Here is an 11219-nt window from a genome sequence, read left to right on the forward strand (position 1 = left end):
GACAGTAATTGTTGCTATATGTATTTAGGATTCCACTTCAGAAAATAACACGGCTTTGTTGATTGTTTTTCCTTTTTTAAAAAAAAGTGGCCATATGGCTACTCCAGCCTAAACTTCTTTTCATTATACCTATGCTAAAAATGTGTTTCTGCAATAAACATTATAATGAAACAGAAGTTCAAAATATGCTCAGTTAATCATGGCAACTATTTTTTTTTCCAACCAAGGGTTGTTTTGGTTTTTTAACTCCACAAACCTATTGAACAGGCTGAAGATGCTTGAGTGAGCTCCTTATGGGGATACAGCACAACATTTAAAATTCAGAGCTTAGCCACACATAATTTGTACTTTAATTTATATACACTTTATGGCATATCATCACTCAGATCAACAAATTCATCATCCCTCTTCACCAAGTCATCTTCATCTTCCAAGTCTTTCCAAGTGCTGGTGGGTAAAGCTGGTTTGATAGACTGTCTCTGAAGTAAAGCAAATGGAAACAGGGATGACAAACGAGCAGAATTACTCAGCACTGGAGCAGAACGTAGATCTCCAGAAATAGCTTGACTATGTTCTTCATCCATTTTCACCTGCAAGCTCTGTACTTCCTCCATCAAGTCCAAAATCTTGGCAGCTGTGGCTATTGTACCACCACCATGAAGCTGGGCTTCAGGAATCCATCGTAAATACCGTTGTGCCCAGACTTTGATTTCAGGCCCATCAATGCGAGGTAACAGAAGACCATGGTAGTCAACAGGTTTACTATGCCAGCCATCATAAAATTCCCTGAAGCTATTAGGAAGTTCATCTGAAGAATTTATGAACTTGCCAATTCTTTTACCAAGAATGTTTTTAATTAAATGATCTGTTTCCTCCCTGAAAAATCCTCTCTTTGTGGAAGATTTTGTTTGTGTCAATGGCAAAGACAGTTGCCGTTGATGCTTTAAGAGAAAAGAAAAAGAAAAATACACCAAGATAAATATTGAGGGTACTTTATAAAATGTCTTAAGAGGAAGTTAAACATAGCTAGTATTCAGAAAATACTTACAAGCAATAGTCACTCAAAAACAGCCACTGGTTTGCTATATAGCCAAAAATCATTACTCTTAAATGGCTAATACATCAAATATTTCACACAACTTATTTAGTATTCCCAGATATCTTTCCTGCACTGTAACTAGAGCAATGAAGTAACACTGAATAAAACATTTTTCTTTGAAAAACGAGAATTCTTCGCATACATTCAAGTGTTACAGACTTCCATGTTTAGTTTAAGCTAGCCACACAAATCAAAGAATACTTGATTTGGCAGTTTTTAATCCAGTGGTTCCTCATTGCATCCCACCACGTAAAAGTTCTCTGATTAATGCTGTAGATCATACTGACAGCATTTCACTTGAGAATGCTTTGTACAGAACAGAATTTAACCAACGTGGATATTACAATCAAAAGAGGCTACTCCAGACAAACTTTTCTTACTGAATTTGTGCTACTTGCCAGTAATCAGTGGTCCACCCATAATCCTCCACACCCTAGTTTTTGTTCTGGTCCCACTCCAAGTGTGCACACACACACTCTAATTACACTCAAAGTTAGGGGAGCAATTCTAAACCTGCTATGTATTTCAGTTAGGTAGTCCACATAACAATAAAATCTCACTTTCAAACATGTCAGTGCAATTCACCTGGATTTTAAGTCCCATGATGTATCATTACACTTGCACAAAAGCATGAAGAAAAACACCCCTAAGTGCACAGTTAGGCACAGTAGATGTAAAATAGTAATTTGTTACTGAGGTGAGTGCAAATTTATTTCAGATTGGTCTGAGGTGTACATGTATTTTGTTTATTAAAAACTCTGCACGAATACTGCCACTCTGAGTTTGAAGTACAAGTTGTGCAAAATTTTATTTAGAAAAAACCCCAGCACATATCTTACTTTGAATCGTGCAGTTTTCCGTTGACTTTTATCTGGTTTTGGCTTCTCTGCATAAAGAGGGTTGTTCAGGAAAGCCTGGGCCTTGGAGTCAAACTGCACAGACCAGTCCCACACAGTAAGAAATCTGAAAGGACCACTTTGTGTCTTGAGGCTTTCACCACTCTGCCAAAACAAATAGGTCACAATTAATACTGCTAGAAAGGAATTTTGACCAAGTCAAGTTGAAATTAAGAAACTAGCTCTTCACAGAAGAGGCCATAGAATTGCAACACCACTTATGATTTTTATGTATTCAATAGCTGAACAACATTATTAGATTAGATTGTGTCTGAGTACAGACACAAAGGCTATCTATGTATTATCTGTAACTTCATACTGTTTTTTATTTCGAAAGTGGAACTAGACAGCACCAAGACAGCTTTTCACTGTTGAAAATAAGATTAGGTAACCTAAAGAGAAAATAAACATTTGAAAATTGAGCAGGAGATAGACAGTTGAATTTTTGAAATGCAGGGGACATGTTGGGATTCTGGAATAAAACTCTCCAAACTTCAAAAGTTAACTGCAGTTATGTGGTGCTACCAGTTTAAATTTTATGATCAATGCTTTCTTTATGTGGAAGACATCACTTTTTTTAAGTTTCTGTGCAGCCTTGCACAGTATAGTTCCATTGCTTCCAGCTTCTACATCTAAAGAAAAGCATGAACCAAATGCAAATCAACATTTAGGACATGTTGATTTTGGAATACAACAGCATATAGTATACAAGAATTTTGCAGATATATCCTGCTATTCTGCAGAATAAGTTTCTATTAGTTTAAGAAGCTCCATTTTCACTGAGGAGCAATAAATATGAATCTATAGCCACACATTAGAAGTTACGTATTCCTGGGTTATTCTCCTTTTGTCATCACGAACCAAGTCCTGAGCCTGGCTCCTTATACACCAAGTTGCGCTCATTCACCCTTCAAGGCATCATCCTTTCCATAAGTATGGGGAATTATTTTTGAGTGCTCCTTGCTTGTTGGTGAAACCTGTTCTCCAACACACTGCATCCACAAAATAACAAACCCTTACCGTATTAGTGTCTTTTTGATGTTGCGAGTTGAAGAAGAAAGTGCTAAAAATAGGCACGTAGAGGCTGTCTGACAGGACAGTTAAGTAAGTTTCTGTGAACTCAAATGCTGGAGGATACTGTTGTACCAACTGCCAAACACAATTTAGCAGGAGCAGAAAAACAGGAGCCTAGGCAAAGAAAAATTGCATCCGTTTCAGAAAAAAAAAAAGTTCCACCATGTAAACTATCTATGTTATAGTAATTAGCGTCTCCAAGTGCAAGTATTTAAGAAAGGAGTCTGGATAACTGCAGAAGTGCTGCATACAGCTTTGTTTGAAACCTGAAGCAGTATCATCTGAGCTACCCTTGGCCCATTGTTAACAGAAGAGACGAACACTTTCTAACCTGAATTTGCATGTATTAACTTGCTATGAAAGTGGCGCTATGCAGCCTTTTGAAGTTGGCAAAGCAAACTAGTTCATAGCAATTCTTGATCAGAACTAGTCAGTTCACAGATTCCCTTTCTCTATAGCGATTTGATCTATTGCCCCCCCAAAAATATGGAGAAGTTAGCCTGCAATATGTAGCAAGACAGAAAAAAATCTAGATGTGATAAGAATGGGCAATTCACTTGATTTTTTTTCTATGGGCATTAATACCATGTAACATAGTTTCAAAGGATACGAGATACATATCTTTCAAAAGACCCCCAAACTGAATGGGAAATGTTGTATTTGTTCTCTAGTTAAAGACGTTGCTGAACTCTAAACAGCAGAAATAGTGACACTGTATAAAATGTCAAATCATAAAACAAACCATTAATATTAAAGATTCTCAGAGCTATTGGAACTGACATCTAAGTCTCTCCTTATGCCAAGTAAACTTCCAAATAGTAAGGAAAGTAATACATAAAAAAAAAAAAATCATACCTCCTCTTTGTCACTTTTATGTAAGTGGTTGCAACGATCCAAAAAGCCATGTCCTCCAATTACCCACTCCTTCTGAATAAGGCTCTGAAACCCTGACTTTGTTCTGCTGTACGAATCCATCATCACTTGAACCAGACTAGAGATTACACAGCACAGATCAGTAGCACTCTCTTCTGCAGAAGAAAAGAGAAACAACATAGTCTACTATGCCATTCCCAGAACTTCTGTTAAAAAAGCAAGGTATTGCTAGATTCGTGTAAACAAAATTGTATTTCAAGATCAGAAAAGCACAGTTTCTTGCAAGTATTATACCATCAGAGAGAAATGAATTCATGTTTGCAATACTCCTCTTTGTAAAAATGTAAGGTTTCTTGCATGCTTACACCAGAATAATACTTTGACAATAAAACCTGCAAAAAAACCAAACTTTACCACTTGATGCTTATGTCCTTCATTTCCCCACAAGGCACACACTGCCCCTCCTCCTCATGCAGACCTCAACCTTTGGGTGCCTTCTGGAAACATCTCTTCTCCATGTTAGGTTTCTCAAATGACAGTGTGTAAAAAAACCCAACTAAATTAGTAATCCAAAAATAGTTTAATGATCAACAATGAGTTTAGTTTTCCATGTGATTACTCAACCTAGGAAAACAAACTGCTCCAGATGTCTACAAAAACTGTACTCTTTCATGTACTTTTAATAAAGAGACTTCATAATATTCAGTGTGTATCTAGAACAAAAATCCTCTGTTCTTTGTGTAGGTGTACTCACCCCTTAAAGTACAGCAAAAGGTCTACGAGACATTTAATATAATAAGTTAGGAAACAGGAATGTGTAAGGTGGTACAAAAGGTAGCATGACACTCCTGCTGATTTATCAGCAGCTTTTGCATTCGCAGCATACTTCTCTTCACTTGGAACAACGCTTACTGTGTTTTTTTAACTACAGGAAGCATGTTTGGGAGTGTGAGAGATTTAGATGCTTGGTACTTTGAGTACTCCATGAATTTTACCAACCTCTACCATAATTATACACATAAAGCTTAGGCTACATCTAAAGCAATTCAAAAGAAAAGTTTAAAAATTATATAGGAAAATCTCCTTAAATTCTTACCTATAAGGAGAACATTTGTATGCTGTCTTTCCAGACACTCAGCAACTTCTATAGCCTTCTTCAAGACTCGCCTGTCGTGGTACAGGAAAAGATAAGTGAACATTCTCATAGCATTTTTACAATTACGCTTCTTAGATTGGTTCCCCCTAAAAGGGGCTAGAACGTCATACTGCTGAAACTTTAACACTCCTTTAAAACAACAACTATGCTAAACTTGGGTAAATGAAGAACTGTTTAGCCACAACAGCAAACTTTCAAGAGGCATTATTTGGCAATTGGTCATGCATTTCCAGTTATTATCTTTGTATGTTTGTACTACAATACTTTATTCTGGATGAACAACAATCATCACACACACATATTAAATTATTACAATTGTTAAGAGCCAGATCTTTGTCCTGGGAAGAATCAACATCACCACACTTATGTTCTAATCTACTACACACTACATTTCTCTCATAATCTGGTTTTAGGAGGGAAGGATCAGCAAGTCAGATCTTCTAAACATGCATACAGAATTAATTCAGAGATTATCATTACACAAGGAAGACTGAGTAGAATTAAAGATGACATAAAACTATAAACTCGGTTATTTTCAGTGGAAGTTTGCACACAAATTAGGATTGTTGCAACTGCTTAGGTCCCTAATAGAAGCTGACAGTATTTCCAAAGTGTGGAGTTGTTAGATTCTTTGTTCTAGCATCTAGAATAGCTGAGAAGGCATTCCTACTAACTGCAAGAGCCAAGAACAGGCTGATCCAGGAAGCAACTGGATCCAAGTATGGAAATGACCAGTCTCAGAACAACACAAGCACAGGAACTTGGGCTGGCATTTACTTGAAGCTGTTTGTGATCTTGGTTATGTCAATGGATTTCTCCACACGTGATCTTCATTAGAACTGCTTATTCAACATATATTTAAATTCCGGATTTAGGAATGAGTAAATATTTATTGATTGTTATTAAGACTAGAAAAAAAATGATGCCAACTGCCTAGGACTGCAGAAGCACTTCATGGTAACAAGCATATCACAGAATAAACTGGCAGACAATAAATTAGCACAAAGTAACACTGAAACAAGTAAAACCTCTCAACATTCCACTATAACAAGTCTTAAGTTAGCCAACACCATTCCAACACTTACTCACTGTGGACTGCTGAGAGAAGAAAAAAGAACTTGAGGAACAATCAGGAGAGGAAGGGGACAAAACTGAGAACAACTGTCATTTTATAAATCTTTGTTGGGCTAACATCTTGAATACTGCAGTTCATCCCGTCCTAAAGGATATTACAGAAGTAGAGAGTACAGAGAAGAACGGCAAGGCTAGTCAGAGACACGGAATAGGTTTCATGCAAGAAACAAACAGGATTCTTCAGTTTGGAAAGAAGGTGACTAACTGCTGGAGGAAATTACTGGATCTACAGTTTTAATAGGTTTGCTGGAAGAGTTGTAATTGGAATGATCTGCTGCTTCTCACATCCTTTAACGTGGGAGGCTTAACACAAACCTGCACTGTAAAAACACTGTCTCACGTTGTAGAAATAAGATGGGACCACATAAATGGGATCATAAGACTGTCTTAATTTTCTTTCCTACTGGAGGTGAAGAATGCTGTCATATTTCAAGAAACTAGCTAGAAAACCCACTACGAATGCATTTAACAACAATCAGAAACCCAGAAAGTTACAGATATAGCACACCTGATGATGTCTAGCCAGTTCGTGCTCTCCAGTAATGAAAACCACTTCACATCCGTTGCCCAGAAGTCTGTACTGTTATCTGCAAAAAAAATAAACCCCAGAATTAGTTTGTTCACATATGTGGTGCTCATTATCAGCCATTCATTGTATTAATATTCAATTACAAACTGTCGCAAAAAAACCCCAAAACTAAGGAGTCAGTAAATTCTAATCATTGTTAAAGTCAACACCCTATAACTATATGAGCAAGTCTTCTGGAGCTACAAACACCAGTAGAGTTTTGTAGCACCACAGGCTTTTTATAGAAAGTATGCTGAATGTTCATAGCAACCAATCCAAGTAAATCAATCTGTTGACAAAACAGGAAAAGAAAAAAAAAAAAAGTTTAATCAGAAGCGATGTCTCTTTCAAGTTCCAGTTGCCTTGATTCTAAAGCATGATCTATATGATGTTTAACATAAGGAGGCTGGATTTTGAAAGCCATTACTGTTAGAGCCAGAAAAACAAACGTGTTTTAGAAGGGGTTATATAAGTTTACATAACGTAAGACTACCTGAAAAAGGTTTCAAGCAGTTTTCACAGCACCTGAAGAGGCGTTAGAATACATCAAAAAGGGAAGAGCCAAGATAAACCGAGAGGCCAATACCACGAAATCATTAAACTCTTATGATTTTCACTAGGATTTTTGTAGCTTTTTAAATGCAACCTAAATCTGTATTGCTTTTATTTCTATCATAGCCAGCATTTAGAAACTGGAAAGCTCTCACAAGCTGACACAGTCAGTTAAAACCACAATACATTACCTTTCCTGCCTAAGACACAAACCTTGAAGCACAAGGTATACAACAGTTCTGTTACTGCTATACCACACGTTCCTCCTTCCCTCCCCTCCCCCAAAATGGCTTCAGTTCCGCATGTTTCTGTACAACTTTTCACCTCCCAGAGTCTCTCCCGTGTTTAACTGCAACACACGCTCACTTCTGTCTCTGCAGCTTGCAGAGAGCACAGGTATGTATCCAGTTTTGTTCCTGTAGCTGCTCTGCCTCCATACCTGCTCATGTCCCTCACCATGTTCATTACACATTTAAAAAAAAAAAATCTTTCCCTGACTCATGTCACCCAGGCCACCGAAATCAGTTCTTCTCAAAAGCATTAAAGTGCATCTTCAAAGCTCTGTAGTTAGTTCTGTACATGTTAGATGTAGTTTTCTCCATTATTTTCTGATTAGTACCTTCAAACTCACTGTCAACATTTAAGATACCTTTTGAAGTACCTACGTGACAGTACTTCAAGATATGCTTCAGTCCCCAGTTCACCCTCTTTCTGAGTTTTAGAATATTCCCTTGCATCCAAATATCATGTTCCATTTAGCCTGCCACCACTATTTGAAAAACCTCTGAAACAACACAAAATTATACTACCAATTTCTAGTCCTTCAAGACCACCCAAAAAAAGTGAGAGAAGAAAATACTGCTGTCTTTTTTCCTGTAGACATGGCAGGCTTTCATCTACAGCGATAACATCTATATTCCATATTCAAGTTTTCTTTAGTTCTCTCACATTGCGGACAGCATGGAAGAGTTTTATTTTACTCCAAAGGCTGAGTGGCCACATTAAGTGTGGCTGGCTCCTGGTTTTGTTCAATTGCGCTCAACCACAATTAAGACTCAACCACTTGTATGCAGCCCTACACAAAGAATTGTCTGGCAGTTCTCCCCCAGCCAAAGTCATCTCCAAGTCAAAATAGGAACTTCTTGAAGTTACAACAAAAGACTTGCAGCTTCTTTTAGCCCTTAATCAAGGTATCACGCTTAGTAACAGCACAAAAGAGCGCAAGCTTTCCCTTCCTCCCTATCTTCTAGGACAGTAAAGAAATACTTCACTAGGATTTGAGAAGTGAATAGTTCAAAAATCTCATTTAAGGTATGCAGGCAAATTGCATACACTGAGACTTGTGAGCAGTCTACCAAACCAACAGCTGCTTTTGCAACATTTCAAAAGAGGAACAATTTAAGATGATCCAAGCTGCACCCATCAAAATCCTCTTTCAAGCAGCTACCTACTACTGTGGCTTCTGCTCTGCTTAATGAAAATTTTTATAACTGAAACTTCAGTTTGGGCATATGTTCAGGACATTTAAGTTACACTGGAAATTCATAGAATCATAGAGTGGTTTGGGTTGGAAGGGACCTTCAAAATCATGTAGTTCCAACCCCATGCCATGGGCAGGGACACCTCCCACCAGACCAGGTTGCTCCAAGCCCCATCCAGCCTGGCCTTGGACACTTCCAGGGATGAGGCATCCACAGCTTCTCTGGGCAACCTGTGCCAGCGTCTCACCACCCCCACAATGAAGAACTTCTTCCTTACATTTAATATAAATTTATCTTCATCACCCCTCATCCTATAACTGCATGCACTTGTAAGCAGTCCCTCCCCAGCTTTCCTGTAGCCCCTTCAGGCACTGGGAGGCCGCTGTAAGGTCTCCCCGGAGCCTTCTCTTCTCCAGGCTGAACAGCCCCAACTCTCTCAGCCTGTCCTCTAGGCTTTCCAGGCTGTGAGCACACATTGCTGGGTCATGTTGAGCTTCTCATCAGCCAACACCCCCAAACTACCTAAATCAAATTAACTAGGCATATATAGAACAAAAATAACGTATTCAGACTTTGAAAAATAATAGCAAGGTTGTCAAGTTTTGCAAGATCTTAATACTTCTGCAAAAAGTTACCTGAACAGTGTTCTCAGACTGCTAGTGCAGAGTGCTATATTCAGTAAGCTACTGTCTACTAACAAAGCATATTTTAAAAGCCAGAAGACAGCAAGACTCACTGGAGTGCAGTTTTAACACATCCCCTTTTGCTTCAAGCAATAGAAAATGATACAATTACACCATTGAAATATACAGTATTTACTGAGAGATGTTAAATGACTTGAATTTAAACTTTTGCCTCTTTCCTATTGGAGGGTAAGTTACCAGAAAGTACATTAAAGTACAGGTAATTATTTTTATCACCTAAGATTCACTGTGGATTTGACAGTATATTCCAGACAAACTCCTCAATGTGAAACTCTGGCAAATGCCTTATACCTCAGACTTCTCTTCAGAGTGTCCCTGAAATCTTTACTACGTATTTACCAGAAATCATTCATATTAACTTTAAATCAACATACTAGCTAAATTACATGTATAAAATCAACAGGACTTGGATACTGTCTGTAGACTACACTGTAAACATATATTTCCTCAGTGATGACCAGTTCAGTCATGTCCCACAGCAACAGCCAAAGGTGAACTGCCCAGTGTTTAGCACACCACTGGACATAAGTTACTGTAACATTTACCCTCATTAGCTTGCAGAGGACCCACTGTCCAGAACAGCCCAACGGCACACTGCACAGTTGCAATGTGGCATGGAGCTTTTTTCATGCCAAGACATGAGGTCAAAATACTGCCTCCTGACAGCAAAAAAGCCAGAATCCCAGGAAAAAGTCTGAAAGCCTAGAAGATATTGTCACATAGCTCCCATTTTTAATCCTTTCAAGTGGAGTTTCTATTTACAATAGTCATGTTTAGACCTACAGCTAGAGTTACAGAATTTTAAGCAAGCTTATGCTTCATATGTTTTAAGACATGACTAGTATGTAACAAAAACTAGGGAAAAAAATAATTAATAATTTGACTCATCTCTTAACCTATCAAGCCACTGTGCTATGTCAACACTTAACACTGAAATTTCAGTGGATCACAGAAGATCAAAAAATCTCTCTCAAAAATTTCAATCCAGCTAGTATATTCCAACTAACATTTAAACTCCATTTCAGACCCTGTGACCACTTAAGCAAGAGGCAGGAAGTCTAAGAACCAGAAATACCCCTTAACATGCCAGTCAAAAGCACAGTCTTGAGTTACTACTTCAGAGGTCTGCTTTCAACTACTTGCTTTTGAGCAAGTGTGTCTGTAAGTCAGACCCAGCTCTGTCCAAGACAGACTCGATCGGCACCTCTGTAATACACATATCTAAAGGGGAAAAACTTGCGGGGCAAATCCCTTCTGGGGAGTTTTTTGTTTTGGAGAGGAGGGAGATGTGAGAGGAGATACCCTGCAGACACCGTGGTCACTGAGGAAGGAGGGGAAGAGGTGCACCAGAGGAAAGATTCTGCTGCAGCCCGTGGTGAGGTAGCAGGGTGTCCCTCTGCATACCACGGAGATTAATGGTGGGAGCAGTTTCCTGCCTGCAGCCTGTAGAGGACACCGCATCAGAGCAGGGGACTGCACCCCAAGTATTCCATGACTCTGAGTGAAGCCCACACTGCTGCAACCCATCGTTGGGAGGACTATAGCCCATGGGAGGGACCCACACTGTGGCAGTTTGGGAAGAGCTGCAGTTCTGTGGGAAGGACTCACAATGAAAAACTTTGTGAAGGACTGTCTCCTGTGAAAGGGACACCACACTGGAGCAGAGGAAGACTGAAGAGACC

At 38.7% G+C, this 11219-nt stretch overlaps 1 protein-coding gene across 1 annotated transcript in view; it reads right to left on the reverse strand.

The window, feature by feature from the left end:
* Positions 1-242: 242 nt before the first annotated feature.
* MTMR12 (myotubularin related protein 12) overlaps positions 243-11219 on the reverse strand; it is a gene marked incomplete at its 5' end in the record, with an annotated part of 25695 nt that continues 14718 nt past the window's right edge. Inside the window, 6 exons of the mRNA XM_009876810.1 lie at positions 243-941; positions 1939-2100; positions 3016-3183; positions 3925-4097; positions 5039-5109; positions 6741-6819. Of these exons, the coding sequence (XP_009875112.1) occupies positions 366-941; positions 1939-2100; positions 3016-3183; positions 3925-4097; positions 5039-5109; positions 6741-6819 (1229 nt within the window). The remainder of the gene's footprint in view (positions 942-1938; positions 2101-3015; positions 3184-3924; positions 4098-5038; positions 5110-6740; positions 6820-11219) is intronic.

Source organism: Apaloderma vittatum, unplaced genomic scaffold (assembly GCF_000703405.1).
Source record: "Apaloderma vittatum isolate BGI_N311 unplaced genomic scaffold, ASM70340v1 scaffold16899, whole genome shotgun sequence".
Lineage (NCBI taxonomy): Eukaryota > Metazoa > Chordata > Aves > Trogoniformes > Trogonidae > Apaloderma > Apaloderma vittatum.